Below are 21,207 nucleotides of genomic sequence, written 5' to 3' on the forward strand. Positions count from 1 at the left end.
GCATCTCTAAACCTAGACACTCAGTGCAGGACTGACGAGGAACATGGCAAGGTGCAGCGCTGCAGTATCAAAGAGTAGATGGGGTTGCACATTCTGAACAGGAGTACTTCAGGTTTTGAGCTTCCTCATCTTCTAACCAGAAGACCAATACAATACAAGTGACCAATAACAGTGAAGAGATCTCTCTTCTTGTAAACCTCTGTCAATAACACGTGTTTCTAAAACTTCAAGGTCTCGTCTTTTTCTTGTTATTAAGTTATACACTGGTACATGAGGAATGCTCATTTCTCTCGAGCATTCCCTGAACAGCACAGATGACTCTAATGCACTAAGTCCTGGATGATGACAGAAGTATCATCATATTAAAAATACTGACAAGAATTTGCTGGAAGATCACACAAACATGCACAGGCCTTTATGATACAAGGCTTTAGCTAAAAAATGCTGATGCCTTAGATTAAGAAGATCTTTTGATCCCCAAAGATCCCCTTCCTTGATTGGAAGAGTTATTCCATAATAAGGATGCTTTTCAATCTCATGAAAAAGGCACTACAAGATACTAAGGAAAGGAAAAAGAAAAAAAAAAAGAATATAAAAAAAAGGGGAAAGGGGACAAGGGAAATACAATACCAAAATAAGATGCAAAGATGCAGCTTCTTAAGAGAGACTGTGATTAAAACAATAACAACAGTTTACTATGGAAGGAGGGACTGTAGATAATACACAGTTTGATGACTTTAAAATGAAATTGCACATTTTTCCTAACAATCTTTTTGTTACTCTTTTCTTTATTCAACTTCTAGGAAATGTTATATGGGAGTTTCTGGAATACATTTTTGGAACACTGTTTTGGCCTCTCATCTGTACAAAACTTTCAGGCTTTCAATAGAACAAGGAAGACTGTAGTGCCCCGAAGGCTCAAAAACTTATAAATTTATATTTCAGACAATGAATCCTAAATGTAAGACAACATGTTACCTTTTTTCCAATTAATTAAAAACTGATTTAAGCACATTACCCATCTGTTTTTTTAAAATACACTTTCTTCTTTTTTTTTTTAAGGACAACTAAAGTCTACTAAATTCATTGCCTATCAAAGTAATTTGGAAATACACACATTACCTGTCTCTGTAGTGAAGCAGCAGTGAAAGATTCATGCCCCTCAACAATTTTCATTAGCAAAGTTATCCACTGAGATGTACTAAGAGTGCTGCACATCTGAGGCATGAGTGCTATACTTCGAATGAATCCCAACGTGCACCAACTCCTATGCTGTTCTTTATAAACTAATTTATTTGGCAAGGAAGCTAAAAACAAAAAGATATATACATATAACAGTTGACTTTTCGGCCAGCTACATAATTCTCTATATACTACACGGGGCTTTTTTGGACAAATCATAACACTGAGCTACTCCACTGTTTTTACATGAACTATTAACTTCAGTTTTAGAGCCTTTAATTAATTTTATTAAATATGCCTTTAAAACAATTCTCATCCTTACATTGTTTCCTCATTTCAAAGTAGTTAACAGCATTACTTCTGAAATTACAAAACAGCTATGGAAATGAATACGACATACCCAGTCATACTGTTGTCCCCAAACAGAAGACAACTGCTAAGAAATTCATTGTCTAAGCCAACCATACACATCCTGATGCTCGACATCTCATGCCTTTCTCCTGCTTTTACTGCTCATGTTCTAAGAATGCTCAAGATCACTTATGGTGCCTTTGCTAACAAGATTTTAAAAGCTCTGAAAACACATTTTCTAGCCTTTGGCCTTAAAGGATTAAAAAACAGTAACAAAAAAATTTACAAAGTTACAAGATAACAAAGCACAAAACAACAGCACATAGCCGAATCAGACTGTTTCTATATAATATACCTGATTTATCTATTGTTCCACTCTCCACAAGCATACGGAGTAGACCACACAAAGTCCTAGTAGCATCACTTTGCATGACTTCAGCATGGACGCCAGCAGAGAGACACAGTGTCTGCAACAGGTTCACAGTACTTGTCAGCATCATGGAAGTAGGGTGCAGATTCCTTTCAACTTGTTCTCCTTCTGAAGGGAGACACAAAAGGCAAAGGAATACATTAATATTGAGTTAATCTATTTCACAAAGAGTTCTGAAACAAACACGATGTCAGAAACTACTTGTAAATATTTTCTCTAAGATGATTTGACATGATGAAGATTCTTTATTTCCAACTGCAAGAGCAAAATATAAACCAGATATTTTGCGCAGATATTTTCAAGTTATTCTCTAGCAGTACACAACTTAAAAGAAATTCCAAATGCAGTGCCAAGAATAGGGAAGCAGTGTGACTAGATGTATAATTAGGTGATATAAAAAACACACTTTAGAATGGCATTAACATATGTTAAAATGTATACCTCCTGGTATCTGTAACTGAAACTATTTCAGTTGGATAATACTGTTTTCTTTGGCCCATGAATATGCAACAAATGTGATACCATCCTTTCTATCCTTCTTTCTCACAGTAAAGCTATTTTAAGAAAGATTCTGGTCAGAAATGTACACCTATTAAATTAACCTTCTTTGATGAAGCATCTTCTCCTGTGAAAGAAGCTTTTTCATATTATATCAATTTTAGAATTCAACTAAAATCCTGCCTCCACTTTTATAAAAAAAAAATGGGTTTTTTACCAGAATCATCTTCAGTGTCTGAATCCTCTGTTGTGGGCTGCGTTGCCGGCGGTGGCTCAGCTAGTTTGAGATCGTATTTTCCCTCCTTCCCCATTCTGTAAGAGTTTGTACTTCCGGTGTCCCACTGCACTCTAATCCAGCCATCTTCTCCCAATTCTCCAATCACACGACCCAAACCTGGAGCGGGTCCATCCTGACAGAAGAGAGAGGTTCAAGTTACACAATCAACAACACTAATTCGTATCCAAAGTTCATAAAATAATAATGCAATTGCTCTTTTTTGCTGCTAACCTAAAGGTTAGGTAGTAAACATTCAATTATATTTCAAAATCCAGCATAAAGTTGGAAAGCATTTCATAATCTTCAAAAGAAATCACGCCAGTACACTGCAGCAACACTCATGTTTAGATCTATTTTACTATGTACTACATAAGTGCCATACACACCTAGCTGGAAGTGTGTAATATTGTAGCAAACAAGCGATCCAATTTCCTGTTAAATCATGAATCAGAACAGTCTCATTAAAAAAGAATTTTCATCTCCAAAAATGAAGTTAAACATATAATTAATATATTTTATGTTAATTCTCCAAGTCTCTGAAATGTAAAATGACCTTTAAAGTTTGAACATAAAATTCACAGACAGTCCACTGAATAGAGACTTCAGATTTTAACATACCCAAACCTGTATGAAAGAAGTTGTACCTGATCACCCCATTTCCAGTCTACCCCTCTCACCACTCTGGTACCAATTTTCATCATGGCTGCCAGCTCTGGTCCAGAAACAGGGAGCTGAACAGGTGTAGTTTCCTTTCTTGACTCTTCTAGGACTGTGGCAGAAGCTCCATGAGAAGAAGCAATCATATCTTCTTCAATGTTGTCAGAACTAGGTCCTAAAGAGGAAAAAACACGAAAAAATTTAAAACCAGCTACAAGTTTTTATATGTACCTTTGTCACACTTAAACTTTAAGGCACATAAGGTTTGCAATATAAAAGCAATAACAAATAGGAAAGCTGACTTAACAGGTGATACAGTCCGATGAGCTTTTAGGAAACTAGGATACAATAGTTTTGAATGCACAGGACATTAAATACTTAATTTTGAACAAAAATAAGTGACAAATAATAGAGACGACATAATGATGAGTCCAGTGGCTAAATGGTTCTACTAACAGAATTTTTTTGGAAAAACTTCTTATGAGCACTCCAGTTAAGTACAAGTTACGAGAACAACTATTTGCTATTATCTTAGAAAACCAAGGACAAAAAAAAAGAAGCAGGAGAACTTGAATCATGGCAAAAACCACCACAGAACTACTTAGAACAGAACAAACAAAGGAAGCTTCCAGCTTAAATATGCGGACTGGGAACGGTTTTAATAGACAGAACAAATGAAACTGAATGAGCAGGGAGTAGGCAGTTTTTAATGTTTTAATTTTAAATTTTCCATTTTAAATTTATTTGTAATGTTTCCACCAAAACTACACTATCACTCCTAAATTCTAGCAAAGGATGGCCAAAGCAAAGGCTTAGGAGAAAAATCGTGACTGAATAAAGGCTATAGTCAAACTAACTTCCTTCTCAATCATGCTTACAGATGTTGGGTTTGTATCAGGGGTAAAGGTAAATAGCATTAAGTACTATCTTTAAGCAGCAAAGTCATTCTGTAGTTTGGGTACACCAACAGGTAAAAAACACAGAAGATCTATAAAACATGTGCTTTCTTCCAAACAAGAAACAGAGATCTCGTACCTATCAGCCGCAGTGTTGTTTGTGTCAATGCTAGCATGCCAGAATTAAGGAGGAGGCTCAAGGTATTAGCACCGTGCTGCAGCGTCAACATGTTGAGCATGACTAGCAGAAAACGTGCTTGTGGTATAGTTCCAAGACTTGGTCCTGCTGGATTCTCATTAGTAATTGTTTGTAGAGGAACAGGCTGCACACCTAATTCAAAAGTAATATAAATAACAAAGTTGGTTGACATTTGGGAGCTACAATAAAATAGGTTATAGATTTGTTTGATTGATGGTTTAAAATATTTTTTATTCCCTGCTTGGCTTTAAGAACTTACAAGCTGAAGTTCCAAGAAACTTTTTATAATTTAGATTTTAATGGTAAAATGTTACTAAAGAGTAATCAATCACCTGTTGCTGGAAAACCAGCAACACTCTCTTAAACACTGAAAAGTGAGTGGAGGGGTGGGGGGGTCGGGGGGGTGGAACGACACATGGACAGACAGAAAGTCACAGTAATTCTCAGCACAAACCAAGGGATCTGATTTTAGGATCCCAATTATTGGGAACTTTAAAAAAATGCAACAATATCCATTTAAAACAGTTTTCTCCCCAGCCAACAGCAACAAAATGAGATTCACCTAGTTCTTTAAATTTTGCATTAGCATCTAGCAAGATGTTCCGGACATTCTGAATAGCCCATGCATACAACTTCCCAAAAGTTACTTCTAGCAGCATTCTGTTAAACGGTGGGATCAGATCAACATCCTTCAAGCAGTCAGTAAGAGGTTCCCTTCACAGAAAAACAACACCAACAAAAATTAGTATTTTTTTCTTACTGAAGAATTGTGAAAGCAAAAGCAACAAAAAGTTTTACCCTATATTGGCTCCTTCTGGAATAAGCCTCTGCCATCCACAGAACATAGCATACTGCACAGATGGGAGCAAAAAATTTTTTGCTGCCAATTTCAGAATAGTATCTATTCCCTCCAGACGAACTTCTGCTCTTTCCAACTGCAAAAGAGAAAAAAAACCTGTCATAGTTATGTAAACTGCTAATACATGCGAGACCATTTTCATCCATTTTACCTGTTTTAATAAACATTTTCTCATTTTTTCTACATCCACCGGCTCTTCTTTAAGTGCAAATTCAACAATGGTGTTAAGGAGGGCAGACTGTGGATACAAGCCTTGGACGTTTTGCTTCAGCCATTTGTATTTGTGGACACCTGTAACTGTACTCAAAAGTGGCTGCCATTTATCCTGCAAACCAGGAAGGTACCATGTTAAAACATTTTAAACAATTTAATTTTAAATTACTAAAAATGTAAGTTATTTCATGTAACACCATGTCCAAATTTAAAATACTAGGAGGAAAAAAAAAAGGAAACTTCTTCAAAGCTAAGAAAGAGCTTAGTATTATTTGTAACTCATTATCTTGTTTATAATTGCTACATAAAATTTCAAATGCATTAATATTCAAAAAAAGAGGAAGTAACCCATCACAACCTTTCATTTTGAAATGAAGCTTTATCTGAACACTTCTAAGATTGTCAATAATCTAAAAATTAGAGAAGGCATCTTTACATATTCTAAATACGCAGTACACAAGCTTATTTTTAAGAATTATTCCAGGTTTCACTAAAACAATGTGCCATACTTAATTATATATCCCAAATACTGTTATCAGAATATTAAATGTCAAGTTATAGCAATCATGCTTTAGCTCGTATTTTTTCCTCTTGTTATTTTTACTCACAAGGTTGATTCAAAATCTGATATCCTACCTTGGGTGATTTGATTGGTATGGGCCTTTTATCTATAGGTACAGGACTGTGAGGTACCACACAGGATTCTTCTAAATCACTCTCTTCGTTTCCAATTTTGGATTCTTCCACATCAGCAGATTCAGATTTTTTTGGCACTAGAATTAAAAAAATTATTCTTTCATGTAATCTGATAACATTTCACAGTGTCACACTTTTAGGTTTGCATGATAACCTAAGCATACAGAATGCTTAAGATCTGCCTCTAATAAAATGGAAATGTACTCCTGGTGAACTCTATGTCCAACCATTATCAAATTAGCTCTGGTAATATCTGCAATATGCTTTTATCTTTAAAGACCAACTTCAAAAGCACTTTGGTGTTTGTTTACCACATTAATTTATTTCCAGTTAAACAGTTCTTTGACTACACTGCTTTAATAAAACATGATTTTTAATAAGATGCCACTTCTAGTTAAACTTTACTAAAACCAATTCAGAGGGACTGATACTGATGGATCATTTTTAATATGCTGGAACACAAAGAAGCATGCCTTACCTAAACTTGACTCTCTTATCTGCCTGTTCTTGCTGTAGGACCTGACGTGTAACTATTGATTTAGAAAACTTCACGAAAATGCAACAGAAAGCAAATGGCTTTGATGCTTTAGCTAACAAGAGTCTCAAATATAGAGCAGCAAACCTTGGAATGAGATTGATTTTCATTGTTTCAAAGAAAAGACAACATTAATGTTGCTTACCTCTTTTTTTCCTTTTTTCTCTAATTATTTTCTGAGCTACCCTCCGCCATCGGGGCAAGGAACTCAGAAGTTTAAATTTAGACATTATAGAGAGATCATTGCAAACCGCAGGACGTAGTTCATTGAATAAGAATCTCAAACGCTCAATGACAGGAGCACAAACTTCCTTGTAAGAACGTCCTTGCTCCTGATGGGTCTAGAAAAGGCATTGAAAGATTAGGTTACTGTTTAATATACAATAAAATGAACAATATATAACTTCTTAATAAAACACATCAAATGAAAAATAATCTAAACTTCAGCAAGTAAGAGGCTTACCTTAATCAGTGAGCATTTTGCTTGGTAGACAACACGACACACATCCACTACAGATTTTGGTAAGGTTTTGTGCTTTACCTGGTCAACTCCAAGGGTACCAGGATGAACAAGAGAGAGTGCTACGTGACCTTAATGGGAAAAGACAATCTCTGAATATGCATTTCCAAAATCATCCATAGCAGAGTTTAAACTGGTCCAAAATGTATTCTGGGACAGCTATACCACAAGCCTACCTACCCAAATCTTCATGCTTCAGAAGACAACATAATAACAAACGTCCTACTTCTTCCACAGGATGCTCAGGAGGGAATGTGATTGGTGTTGTTAAGTGACACTGTTTACAGTATCTCTCTATTTGACACAAGAAGTCCTAGAAAAACACACAACAGCCTCTATTTAATTTTGTTTTTAAATACAATGAAAAGACCCAAAATACTGCAGCCAGCATTTAAATAACTCTGAATAACCTCCACAATCTGAACTAACATTTAAAAGTGAGATACAACATGTAGTATGCACTATTTAATACACAGCAATTACAACCCAATACTACAAAGAATACCGTGTTATCGTTCTTCTTGTATGAAGAGCAACATGGCTCAAGGAACAGTTACTACTGCTTTTATCTCTTCCTGAGATAGCCAGGTCACATGACATGATTTTTGTCTTCTCTTGACTCATCATTATTGCTATCCTATCCCCCCAAGGACTTATTCGGGGTTTTTTGATAAAGGAGCTGAACTCAAAGGGTTAGAAAATCTGAAGGTATTACAGAAGACAGTGATGAATGTAAATCTTAGGGGTTTTCATAATATTCACAATTCCAACTAGGTGAAACCTGAACCCCAAGGCACAAAGGTACTTTAAGATAAAGGCATACATGCACCTGACACACAAAACACATTTGCACTTTGACAAAGAAAACTCCATCTTAGTTCAACTGGAGGTGAGCAGGGTCTGTCAATACTACTAAAACTTGACATGGAAAGTAATGCATTATTAATTTTTTTGGTAAGAATACATGTAAATTTTTTAGGTGTCCCACTCAAAAATCCAAAAGAAAAAACTGTACTGTTATGATATTAAGTGAAATACACAAATTTTACCCATTAGAGTACTCAACCACTCCTTTCACAAAAAGTAATTCTGAAATAACCTTTTCAATTGTTTTGCCATAACTTTTGGAGAATTTTCACCAACAAAGCTGTTTCAGGCCACCATTGTCACCCTTCAGCAACATTTTCTGTGAACAGAACCACTGAGGGCTTACCTTCACAGTGTGATCCTGAATATTATTATCTGCAATAGCTTGGAGAAAAGGTTGTGAATGGTCGCTCAAAGTTAATCGATGTGTATAGAGTTTTGATTTATTTGGGGTAGTGTTACCAGGTGAACTGCAATGGTCTTCATCTTTTTCCTCATTGTAACTGTAATGAATCTGACTAGTTTGCAAGCCTCCAGAAAAGATAGATGACTTCAACCATTCTAAAATAAAGAAAAGAAAATACAAATGTATATTTTGATGAAAGATTAAGCTATAAAGACCCAACAATTCCCTCAAATAAAATGCATACACAGCTTCAAACAAGGTTTAGCAACTCTGCCATTTGCTGAAACTTTTTCCCAGAAAAAAAAGGGTTCTGCAACTAAGAAACAATTAAGTAACAGGGTAGCCATCGCCTGTTTAGAGATAATAGGGCCTTAGCTACTTTTCTATGATTAATATTGAATTATACCCTCCATTCACCAAACTAAGATACCCAACAAGATAGAATCCCAACACCAGATGCTTCAGGCACTCTTAACTGAACACAAATTAGTGAGATAACTGTGCTATACAGAGTCTCCTTTCTCTTCCAATATTCTCTCTATCTTGCATATTACAAAATTCTGGATATTTAACTGTTCAAAATTATCTAATCCCCATTTAAATCTTGCTAAATTATTGGACCTTGATGAGCGTGGTAATTAAGGTTAAGAATAACAAACTTCTTCAGAAGACAGCAAGAATAAAGAGGTGCTAGATTTCCAGGTAATTTATTTGGCCTGCGTCTTTTGCATGCTTTGACAAGTATTTATCACTTATTTAAGCTCAAAATGAAGTTCTGCTTACTGGCACATTCAACTTCCAGAGGAGAAAGTGGTGTGCTCATTGCCAGGTAGGAAGCGTGCAGTCCAAGGAGAAGTCCCAAATTCCTTTCTGTGTCTATTAGAGGTGATGACAAAGTACTGAGATCTGGTGTTGTAATCACTTCCTGGTCAGGCTAATTAGAAGAAATAGGATTTGAAAGCTAGAATTGAGCTCCAACAAAAATTTTGAAAGCAAAGCAATACTTTACTTTAGAAAGTGTGTATCCATTAATATGTAACATTTTTACCTCCATATACTGGCCAACACAGAAGGCATGCATTGACTCCCGCGTGTCCTCAAACTGCAAAGCTGCTTCCAAAGCAACAACTGGGTCCTCACCTGCAAACTGAGCTAATGAAAGAATGAGGTAGTCAGTATAATATCTACAAACCTGCTTATGCCATCTAGTTTTGAAACAGAAGTAATTTGTGTCTTTAATTCAGATGCTGATTCTCACCAAGTATGCTACTGCCAGTTAAAGACTGGGTTTGGAAGTCCTTTATATCATACACTTTCCCATCAATCACTGTCCAAAATCCTCCATCTTTGTTGTGGTTCTCTAGATCAGCTTTACGTATAAGTGTCACCTCCTCATTATTCCTGCAACTCTGGCCAGTAAAAAATGAACCTACAGGTATAAAACAGAATAGAGAATTTATCAACAGAAAAACAGAAAGTAAAGTTTTTCCTGAACATTCTTTTAATGCCTAACCAAATTCTTCACATCTGTTCAAAGGCTGCTTTGTCTTTCGATATGCTCAAAAGTCAAAACGGCTATTAATATGTTCCTGTCTACATATTATGCAATTAAATTGTCTCTATGCTGTATTCTTTTATGCACTAATCTCCAATGTCACACTATCAAAGACCGAGCATTGCCCAACTATACGGCTGTTTCATTTGGAAGTGGAGCAGAACAACCAGTGTTCTGGCAAATCACTGCTCTAGTTGGTTCTCCCTCCAAATTACTTTAGTTTTATTACGTGCTTGCCTGCAAGGCATTGGCTGTATATCTGATTTCAGTCTAAATCCGGATTTTTTTTAAGTAGAAGAAGGAAAGTTACATACACGTTAGAACTCTTCCAATCTACGTATGAGTAAACTATTTCACACTAAAGGTAATTTCATCCAGGCAAGAAATATCAGAGTAATGTTTGGACACATGTGCCTTCATCTCAGTTTGCTCTATTAGACCAGTAACTGAATTTTCACATAGTTTTTCCTCTCCCCAACACACTACAGTCTAGCAGTGTGACCTTTAGCTCTCTCGGGTTATGCCAACCATGTTTCATTCCTCCCTCCACCAGTAAAACGCTCACAGTCAGAAATACACATTTTCTGCTTCTCTTTTCACCCCAGTCACAGCTCGTATTAGAAAGTGCCCTGGGAAAAGAAAACTTCCTCATTTCAAAGCTTTCACATTACTCTCCCTTTATGTTACGGACAGAATTTAGTAACAAAATGCGTAGATGTACTACTCATGTTTTCAACTGAAGCTTTTCACACTCAAAATGCAAAATGATGTGAACTACATCTTTAAAAAGTTGCATTTGTACTCTGCTTAATCCTACCTCTATACATAACTTCCTTAAGAATTTATTCACAGAAATAAATACTGTCATATGACTGCCATATGAATTGGTTAATAAAAATTTGTAAAGTAGAATTCTCTTCCTGAAAGTAATTCATGAACAGTCACCATTTTTATATAGCTACTTTATGAAAATGAAAATAAGTAGTCCAGATGCTACTAGTACATACCCATTATTCCTGGCCATGCTAAATCCTCATTGTCATCCCTTTCCTTTCCAGGGGCTAAATGGTTAAATCTGTCTAGATGTTCTAGCAAGCCAGCCAACAGAGGGATAGCACCAGCTTCCTGCATTAATCCAGCATTTTTACTGAGTAGCAGCACTACAGAAACCACCAATTCTGGAAGAAGAATGCCTAAAACACAGAAAACACCGAAGATACTCAGATTTAATTCAAGACCTATGTTTATAGCATCACAGAAGTAAATCACCAAGCAATACATTCTGCCTTCTATTACTGCTTTAGTACAAAGCTCTTACCTTCCTCATCAAATTTGCCCTCCTTCTCTCCCATCAATCAAAAGATTAAATCGACTCTTTTTCAGTCATTTAGAACTTTCAAGAACATCTACAATATAACTTTGTAATTTCATGGAAAGGGAGGAAAAGAGGACAGCAAAGAAAAACCTACCTGTTAAATCTCCATCCACAACACGAGATACTTCTGCAAAATGCCTATGACTAGTAGAAGCAATGCTGGTTGCCACAGGAAGTATATCACCAATGTGCGTGCACAGAAGAGCAGTGTATTTCTTCAATAAAGAGCCAACGCCTAAGAGGTCAGGACCTGTATAAAAAGGAGGAAGAACACAGAAAACCATCACATAGTCATACTTAAGAAACAGATTTCAAAAGTTGTCAAACTCTTCTGAAATGCAGCCACTCAGTATTAGCACTGAATTAAGAAACCACATCATTTTAAAACTTTTTAAAAGTTTATAAGAAGTTTATTATCTAGATCCCGTTACCTTCCAAAGAGAGATTTTCCTTTACAGAAAACAATTTAAAGAAACTACTTTCAAACACTTTTCAGACAGACTCAGCAACTACGCTGATAAACGAGACAAGAAGATAAATTAAAATAAGAAACCGCTATCCTGTAAAAGAGGTATTACAGAAATGGGGGGGGCTTTTTTTTTTTTTTTTTTACAGTAACTTACTGTATGTATTAGGGACCTGTCCAACACAATCTCCTGGGTAAAGTTTACTAACAAGTAGACGCTGAAAACGGAGCAACAGGTCCAGAGAAGCAGATCTCTCTTTGCTATAATGTTCATGGTCCATGCAGGAAGAAATGCGACGAGCAACATCTTTTAGTTTGGCTATTGTCTGTGAAGCGATGTTCCTAATTGGTATAAAAGTATTGTAAAGTACTTTAAAGGGAGCTGATAGTGAAGACGGTCCACAGAAACACGGGTTAAGCTTTTGCTAGAATTTCACACAAATATATAAGAAACCTATGCAAAGTTTCTTTGTAGGATGTCCCCTTGTTTGCACCATAGTACCCAAAAAGTCAATGGTTTTTGTGGAGGCATTTTGTTTAACAGGATTCGTAAAACACATCGATTTTGTATTTTTTGTCATCACTCACTACAAAAAAAATAATCTGACAATTTTGACTGAAAGGCTGCAATGAAAGTCATGACACTATGTAGCTCAGAAGAGTCTCAGTACTGATTAAATTACATGGTTACCATCACAATTAAGTGAAAAAGCACAATAAATTTCTTGGTAATCTCATAATTACTTCCTGCTACATATGCTACATATTAAATACTGCTGTAGCTGACATAAAGAAGCTTTGTTCTCTGCATCCTATTGATCATGCATTCACAATTCTTTCTCAGTGTCAAGAATTTAAAATTCAGGTTTCTTCCCCAGTTACAGCCCCAGCTACAGTCTCCTTGAGACAAAATATTCAGTTCTAAATAAATTTGTGCTGATTCACATACTTTGTAAGGACAGGCTTTTGAACGTTTGTCCTATATTTGTTACACAGACTTTCAGAGTACAGGAAGAAGTATCAAAAGAAGTATCAAAATCCGTAAAAGCAAGGCAGTAAGTCTTTCTAACATCAGGTAATTAAGTATACCTTAGCAAACACAAAACAGGAAAACTATAGACAAGCTAGAAGAATGTTCAATATTTTGAATTCTGAGGAGCTAAAATGCTAGCAGGAGACTATTTATTTGCTAATCAAAATTAGTTATCCTTTAGTTGACTAGTTCATAAAACATCTAAACAGATCTTCTGTACAAAAATAAAAGACAAATCGAAGCAATTACCTTAGTAACTGCTGAATTAACTGAACTAACGGTAAACTTTGTTTTCCTGCAGATTCATAGATTCCAGTATTAATAAGGTCTTTGTCCAATGGAGTCCTGCTCCTATGAAGCGTTGATGCATTTGCTTCTTGTTCATCAATTTCTTTTTCTTTCTGTGCTTCTTTTTTTGCTTCGATATCCTAAAAAAGTAAATCAAGTTAAAAAAAAAAAACCACGCAAACTGCCACTGTGATTATGAAACATTTTACTAACAAGTATTCACGATAACAAGATCAAGTTACTTCTGCCTATGCCAGAAATTAAACAATTCCTACCAGACAAATGTGTATTGTATATTCCATAACAATCACATGGGCACACTTTTTTTTAAACAATTATAATACGAAAGAGGGGGGGGAGAAGGTAAACAAGAGTAGACAAACTCCAAAATCAATTTCCACCAAACCAAGTTAACAATTGATTTCTGTTCTATGTACATTTAAACATGCCAGTAGCTGCTGCACAGTTCACAAGGCATGTTTACTTTGTATTTATAAAAGTAACAAATTCAGTCCACTGCAGAAGAACCTGGGTTAGATTTGCTACTGAGCCATAGTCATACAGAACTCTATGGAAATGAATTCACCCAGGTTTTAGACAACGTAAATTAACCTGTGCAGTGCTGTATGCTGCCACCTAGATCACTTTCAGCATACATCTGAAGATGGCTCTGGCATCTCTGACCTATGCTATAATGTAAATGTGCCCTAGGAGACTTGGTTAAGAATCAAGAGGTCCTGCATGTCTTCAAATACAACAGAAAATGCTAATGCATTAAAGCAAAACTTAATACATGCATTTCCTCTGCATCATAAACTTCCCCATTTACCAACAGTGGAGAGAAACCAGGAAGAAAATATACTTGGAAGAACAAAACAAATGAAGAAGCAAGGGAGAAGCACATTTTTGTTTTCACAGCCATATAAATATATGGCAATTTAAAGCAGTCTGTGCAGAGAATGTCCTATCTCTGAGAGGCTAATGGAGAAGCCAGTATATACAGAATGTTTCTTTCATCCTTTGTATAACTAGTCAGCATCATTCATTCAGCATCAAACATTCGAACTAGTCTGAAATGGAACTTATGGAAATCTGGGATGCTGCAAAGAGTTCATTCATCTTGAATTCATAAGTAATAAGGCTGAAATTTCTGCTGGAGAAATACTGGTGAAATCAAGGAAGTGAAGAACTCAAGAATCCCACAGAAAGGTACAAAATGCTTTGTAAAATCATGCTCCTATTACAGAGCTTTATGAAAAAGTCTGTTAACGTTGTTAAAAGCATCACTCTAGGCAATGAAAAGAAACACTCTACTAAAAAGGAGAATACAATTCATGCTTCTATACAAACACTGTCTCAAGTTTCAGGTCAAAAGAGGATAACATCAATCCACAAACTTCAGAAAACACTTGATACATCTTCTTATTCTGTTTATACAGAACTGCAAAGCTGCTGAAACATACCTGAATTTCTGCAGTAATAGCAGCATTTAGTGCAGACTCTAAGCCTCCATCAGCCATCAAGCTGCCCACCAAGAGGTCAATCATAAATCTACGGCCTGGACTTACATTCATTTCATTTCCTGAAACTAAGAATGGAAGAAGCTATTAATGAACTAGAAATGCAAGCACAAAACAAATAGGTTTAAATCTTAGGACCAACCTGCACTGGGTAAGAGCGCTGAGAGCGCCCTAGCCCGCTCTTCTGCTGTTGGCAGTAACACAGACCATCCACTCTGCAGCACTGCTTGAGCGGCCGATTGCACGGTATTAAGAACACCAGCATTGCTTGCTAATGTTACCACTGTCTGTTTCAGGCTATTGAGCAGGATACTGCCCAAACCTAAGCCAAGGCATTCCGGATCCACCTGATGACTAATGGCAGCATGAAGCTGAAAAAAAGAAAGGGAAAAAAAAAAAGGCAAATTTTAATTAAGAAGAGTCAATCCTGGAGCAATTGAGTAAATTCACCGACCAAGATACAGACTTTAATCTGTAAATTTGTAAAATTAAAGGGAAATGCTGGCTTGCCCAAACACATACTGAATTTGAACTAATACTCAAAGATTATGAACTATATTTAACTATATCCCCTAAAACTCTGAACTATAATAACCTAAAGAATAACCTAAACTGTTTCTACTTTGCTACAGTATGCTAGGAAAAGTAGCACATCTTCAGTGACTGTCAGATACCTTCTAAAGAGGACGTTCACTCTTAAAAATGCTATTTTCAATTCTTAGAAATGCTCAAAATCTCTGAGTGTATGGGCTTATTGAGTATACAAGGCTTAATCTATTTACATTTTATTTTTATAGTTCATTTTTAATGAGGTTCAAAAGCTGTCGAGAAGAAAAAAACCAACCACTAGCTGCCAATTTTCAGAGTAGAAAGTGATAGTGTACTTATTTCACTTTTTAAATCAATAAAAATGTTTTAAAGCACATTAAGTCCACTGTTTTCACCCAAGCAATTTACTGAAACATTTAGCTCAATGACTGCTCAATGTGTAAGAAATCAAAGGTACCTGAAGCCTTAGAAGGTTTAACGTTGCCACAGCCATACACTCCTTTTCCTGAGGAGGGGGCCAGTCAGAGGAGCCATCCATTCCCTCTGTCACTTGTCTTAGTAACAGATCTAGCTGCTCAAATGTCATGGGGCAAACATCCACCACAAAAGGCACCCGCAAGCCTATTGACCATTCTGAACATGATGACCAAGCAAAACTCTATAAATGGAAACAATGTACAAAGTTCAACAGTTATTTCCCAAATATAAGATGACACTGATTAGAGACAGGAGTGTAAAGCTAACATCTGCCTTCAAACAGTAATAGAAGATGCAGAAATAATATCAGTACATCTGTTGAAGAGAACCCTCAACTTGCATCCTTGTAAACATACATAAAACTCTACCAATCCCAGAAGAGAACTCTCTTATCACATTTTCCAAAGTGCTGTTATGCCAGTCACTATCTTTGCTGCAGGAAACATCCTGCTTGACAACTCTTCAATTGCTGTACCAGATAAAAAACAAAACAGGTAAATAGCTACTTCTCAGAATATCCAACAGAGGGAAAACTAGTCATCCCTTTTTGGCAGAGGAACTGCACAAGATTTGTTTTTCCAAGCCTTCATTTATTCAGAATAAGAAATAAGAATAAGAAAAGTCATGCAAGCACAGAAAGAGGGACTGGGATTAGCATACAGAACTAGTTTCAGTGAGAGACAAAGACAAACTGTAATTAAAAATTCAAAAATAAAACTTACCTGAGCAGGCCCACAAGCAATTCCAATGATATGCTTTGTGTCTAATCCTGGGAGAGCTGCAGGCTCTGGTTTGGTGATCCGCAAAGTATCAAAATGTTGACACTGGTCATTGCTTCCCCAGCTATGCACTTCACTATCTTCAGTCAGTGCTAAACAATGGGTAGATCCAGCTGCCACATCTATCACTTTTTTTCCTGATAGGAAAGTCAAATATTGAAAATATAACTTAAAGACTACAATCATTAACAGAAAAATGTCAGAGGTAAGGAAAACTGTGCTAATTACAACCATACTTAACTATGAACACATTATGGATGTCAAGAGTCTCACCTTTGCCTTAGTAGTGGATTGGAAGAGTACAGCAAAGGAAAAACCAAGGAAATACTTAAAGATTCTTAAGAGACAGCTTACGTATGAAAGTTTACAAGTTTTTAAAAAAATCTTCTATTTTGTATCCCTTTTACTTAGATACTTTTTCAGGAAAGGTTTATTAAAAGTTCTCCCCATCTATGAACAGAGACTGTAAAGTTATATTGTAGTCATTAGTTCAGAAGTTACTTTCAATTAGATCATATATTCATCATATATGAATAACAATTTTAGGAAAGACAGAGCAATAAAAGAGGTTTCTTCCTCATCCTCCCCTACAGAGCCTCAGGTTTCTCACAAATGCAAGAAATAATCTTTACTCTGTTACAAACTAGCCAAAAGTACTGGCACAAATGCAACTTTAATGACATTACTTGTTGCCTGTGATTTTCATTTATTCCATTCACATGCCTTAATCTAAGCATACATATGTTATATGTATTTATTTGCATGACTGTAAAAATACATGTTTAAAATAATCGTTTCTGTGAACCTAATAAAAGAAAAGCAGTAAGAATAAAAAGAACACACGATAAGCAGCATTTAAGGTAGTCATAACATAGTGTCTCTAAGTCTGCTAGAATTTTAAAAGTATAAATGCAGAAGTGATGGGAAATGTGCACTATTACCTTTTTCAATGCAACTAGCATAAAATATGACAGAGTACATGGTACCGTCATTCTTAAAGTTGAGCTCATCAGTGTCCAGTGAAAGATTCCAACAACAGCAAAAAGAACTTTGGAATATTTCCAGCTCTGATAATTACCTTTCAAGCCTTCCAGCAGTTTGGGATATCGAACATGCTCTTCTGTTCCATGCCCAAGTCTTTGATTGTCACCTTTTCCCCAGCTGTAGACCTGGCCATCTTTGGTTAAAGCAATAGAAAACTGACTCCCGCAGCGTACTTTCACAACGTCCAGATCTTGAAGCTTTTCTATCAACTTGGGAGTCTTGCAACCATCACTGCCTCCTCTTCCCAGTTTTCCATAATCTCCATCACCCCAAGACCACACTTGGCCTTTAAATCAAGAGAAAGAAAACAAAAAATATTGCATTGCTTTTTCGTGTAACAAAGTTATCTGTTTTGACAAGCAAGCTCTTAAAAATCTGAGATTCTCTAATAAGCACAATTTTCAAATTGTAATTTAAGAATAGCAGTAACGAATTAATTTCTAATTGTTCATGAAAATAAGAAGGAAGAAAAAGATGTGAAAAGTTTTCATGTTGATAAAACTAAACATAAAAAGTGTAACACATAACATGCACTGAAAATTCATCAGTGTACAGAAAGTCCTTCTTAAAAACATATGAAGTGTAGGATTTACTAAAAATCAAGCCTGTAGTACGATCTTTAGTCAAAAACTGCCTTCTTTTATTATAAGGTATTATTTATAAGAACTTGCAAAATCTTTTTCCACATCAAATGGCCAAATGGCCTGCGAAACTTTTCTTAATTTTCAGTTCTTGTCATTCAACCATTTCACAAAATGAAATTGAAAGTGCCATTGTCTATCATGTTCTTTTGAAATACACTACTAAATCTAAACCCTGATATAGGAACTTAGAAACAGTCAAGTCATTCTGCATCTGCATTAAATAAAATTATGGTTCAAGAATGGTAAACCCATGCATGTCCAAAAAGAAAGTCCTGCTTTACATTCTGATGCATTTATGTTCCCTACTTGCATAAGCTAGTTTCTAAGGTACTCTGATAAGCAATAGAACCATGCAAGAAGGAGACCAAGAGGGAAAAAAAAAAAAAAAAAATTAAAATCTGGGTTTCCATTTCGTCAATGAGCAAACCTTTCAGCTTTTAAATACTGCACATCACCATAATCAGATATATTTTAAAAGAACAACTAGGTTCCAAGAACATCTGCTTTCTAAGGGATGACTTTGGGGCTTAACCTCACACAGTGAAATTCAGGTTTTGAATCTGTCTCACCCTCGGCACCTTGCTCAGGGATGCTGGGAAGCCGAATTTCAGTACAGCCTCTCTTTGGCACTTCCCATGGGTTAACACAGACAACTCTCCTACTCAAAATTCTGGCTGTTGTGACAACATGAGTTATTTGCGCTTATATAATAATGAGTAAAATTTAGATGCATATGTACATATATGTAATATTTTGTGTGTGTATCATACATTTACATGGGTATTTTAAATATATATACCATAAACGGAAATATATATTTGCATATTCATAATTAATATATTGCATATCTATGCATGGACATATATCTCCATACGTTATATGCAAAACGTATAAATGCACATATCTATATCCCCAAAAGGAATTTCAGCTTCTTACAGAATTCAAGCCACCAGAAATAAGCATATCTGCAGTATAAATATCTTCAGAATGAAAGGAAGAAAAGGTAAGCTTATTTAAAGTGTTAAGTTATATTTTGCTACTAACCATTTTCAGTAACTGCAAGAGTCTGAGCATCTCCACTCCCACAGGACACATCAATAACTTTGAGTCCTTTCAGCCCCGTGACCAGCATTGGGATGGTCTGATCTTCACTAGAACCTTCAAAACAAAGTAGTTCTGTGAGAAGCAAAACCAGGGCGGCCTAGTAGGTTCTTTTGTTTGTGAGGGTTTTTTTTGTTGCGGGTTTTTTTTTTGTTTGCTTTTGGGTGTTTTGTTGGGTGGGGGTGGGGGGGTGTTGGTTTGGTTTTGCTTCCAGATTTGAACATCATGACTAAGTTCCCATATGGTTTCTTAGGTATCTAATATGGATTTAACCCATGAGATAGTCTTTGCTTCACAAGGAAGGGAACAGAGAACAGCGTAGATTTTTCTTCTCCATCCAATTACTTATTTTCACATAACTCATAGAAATTTAGTGATTTTGAGACATTCTCTCCCATAATTGTTTCAATTCATGTGAAACCACATATGGTTCTCAAATCAGCTTTAGGTAAGTTGGATAAAAGATCATTTGAGACAGGCACTAAACAATACTTTGACAAACAACTAACTTTAAGATACCGAGTAACATACCATGACCAAGCCTGCCATAGTTTCCTCGTCCCCATGTATATAGCTCTCCTTCAGCAGTAATGGCTGCACTGTAGGTGCTTCCACATGCAATATGAACAACATGTTTCCCAGCTTGCTTTCCAGATAAAGCAGATATCATCTTAGGTTCCTCCAGAGGGCTATTTAAAGAGAAGGTGACATATTTCACAAAAGGTGATCTGATGAGTAGACAATAAAAGGTGCAACATACTTGTTAGAAAACAACTGTTGCAATTCTACCTGCAAACCTTATTACTAGTCTGAAGTATCAAGATATAAATAGAGCTATCACCCAAAAATTAAGTTCAGATTGTTCAACAACATACAAACCACTGAAGGAATGTCTGACAACTATGATTTCTATTTCCAATTAAATTAATGCAGTGTTTTTAAAAAATATTTGTCTATTATAAAAAAAATAGTATCTTTAATTACTATATCTGAACAATTAATTTCATGACACTGCTAACCCTTGTGTAGTAACTCCCTTGCTTTATAGGGAATTCAGCACTGGGCAAAGACACTTAAAACCTCTAAAATATATTGATGTGCACCCCCTACAGAATACCCCTGTAGAAGACTGCTCTTACACAAAAGCAGGACAGTAACGTTATTGTTTAACACAGGAAAAAAGGAATGATATATGCAACATGACTGCATATGAAATAATGACCCCACTCTGACATTTGAGTCAATGTTTCTGGAGAAAATGCGTTGTGGATTCATAAAACCATGAATAAAAGGCCTAATAACAGTGCAACCCCTACTACACCCTCTATCTACAAGTATTTCAGAAAGTAGCATTAATACAGAACTGGGAATATTACAGGCAAAGAAAATATGCAGGGAGAATGCAACTTCTGTTCAATAACAGAGACGAATGTCCCATTCTGAATGTGCTTATATACACAACCAAATAGTTTTTACTATGAATTCAGAACACTGGCAAATAAATGTTATGATTATTTTTATTACATACACTGTATCCCCATGGCCTAGTCTTCCACCATCTCCACAACCCCAAGAGAAAACTTCACCATTTGCTGACAAAGCAAGATAGTGATGGCCATCTGAATGTGCTGCTATCTTCACAATATTTCTGGAAGCTAGACTCTGCACTAGCTGTGGTCCCTGTGAACCAAACAAAAGCAATACACTTAAAAAAACTGCTCATATTTTCCATCACTTGCCTATATACAGAATAACTAGGTACAGTTTTCGTAAGGCTTTATCAAAACTGT

The 21,207-nt window shown here is 35.9% G+C and overlaps 1 protein-coding gene across 4 annotated transcripts in view; it reads right to left on the reverse strand.

Annotated features, from left to right (window-relative positions):
* The window catches only part of HERC2 (HECT and RLD domain containing E3 ubiquitin protein ligase 2), a 116,689-nt gene that overhangs the window by 58,684 nt on the left and 36,798 nt on the right, over positions 1–21,207 (reverse strand). For 3 of the 4 annotated variants that reach the window (XM_050907275.1, XM_050907265.1, XM_050907291.1), the window contains exons 12-39: positions 20,946–21,097; positions 19,949–20,106; positions 19,361–19,474; positions 17,707–17,958; positions 16,572–16,765; positions 15,830–16,030; positions 14,966–15,194; positions 14,767–14,891; positions 13,265–13,443; positions 12,140–12,324; positions 11,611–11,766; positions 11,149–11,334; positions 9,845–10,015; positions 9,635–9,738; positions 9,370–9,520; positions 8,527–8,741; positions 7,494–7,626; positions 7,257–7,384; positions 6,939–7,134; positions 6,199–6,335; positions 5,501–5,674; positions 5,289–5,425; positions 5,053–5,204; positions 4,431–4,622; positions 3,383–3,570; positions 2,679–2,871; positions 1,889–2,071; positions 1,123–1,307 (exon numbers count right to left, since the gene is read on the reverse strand). In XM_050907275.1, the coding sequence (XP_050763232.1) occupies positions 1,123–1,307; positions 1,889–2,071; positions 2,679–2,871; positions 3,383–3,570; positions 4,431–4,622; positions 5,053–5,204; positions 5,289–5,425; positions 5,501–5,674; positions 6,199–6,335; positions 6,939–7,134; positions 7,257–7,384; positions 7,494–7,626; positions 8,527–8,741; positions 9,370–9,520; positions 9,635–9,738; positions 9,845–10,015; positions 11,149–11,334; positions 11,611–11,766; positions 12,140–12,324; positions 13,265–13,443; positions 14,767–14,891; positions 14,966–15,194; positions 15,830–16,030; positions 16,572–16,765; positions 17,707–17,958; positions 19,361–19,474; positions 19,949–20,106; positions 20,946–21,097 (4,770 nt within the window). The remainder of the gene's footprint in view (positions 1–1,122; positions 1,308–1,888; positions 2,072–2,678; positions 2,872–3,382; positions 3,571–4,430; positions 4,623–5,052; positions 5,205–5,288; positions 5,426–5,500; positions 5,675–6,198; positions 6,336–6,938; positions 7,135–7,256; positions 7,385–7,493; positions 7,627–8,526; positions 8,742–9,369; positions 9,521–9,634; positions 9,739–9,844; positions 10,016–11,148; positions 11,335–11,610; positions 11,767–12,139; positions 12,325–13,264; positions 13,444–14,766; positions 14,892–14,965; positions 15,195–15,829; positions 16,031–16,571; positions 16,766–17,706; positions 17,959–19,360; positions 19,475–19,948; positions 20,107–20,945; positions 21,098–21,207) is intronic. The other variant, XM_050907284.1, reaches the window with a different exon arrangement.

This window comes from Gymnogyps californianus, chromosome 1 (genome assembly GCF_018139145.2).
Source record: "Gymnogyps californianus isolate 813 chromosome 1, ASM1813914v2, whole genome shotgun sequence".
Lineage (NCBI taxonomy): Eukaryota > Metazoa > Chordata > Aves > Accipitriformes > Cathartidae > Gymnogyps > Gymnogyps californianus.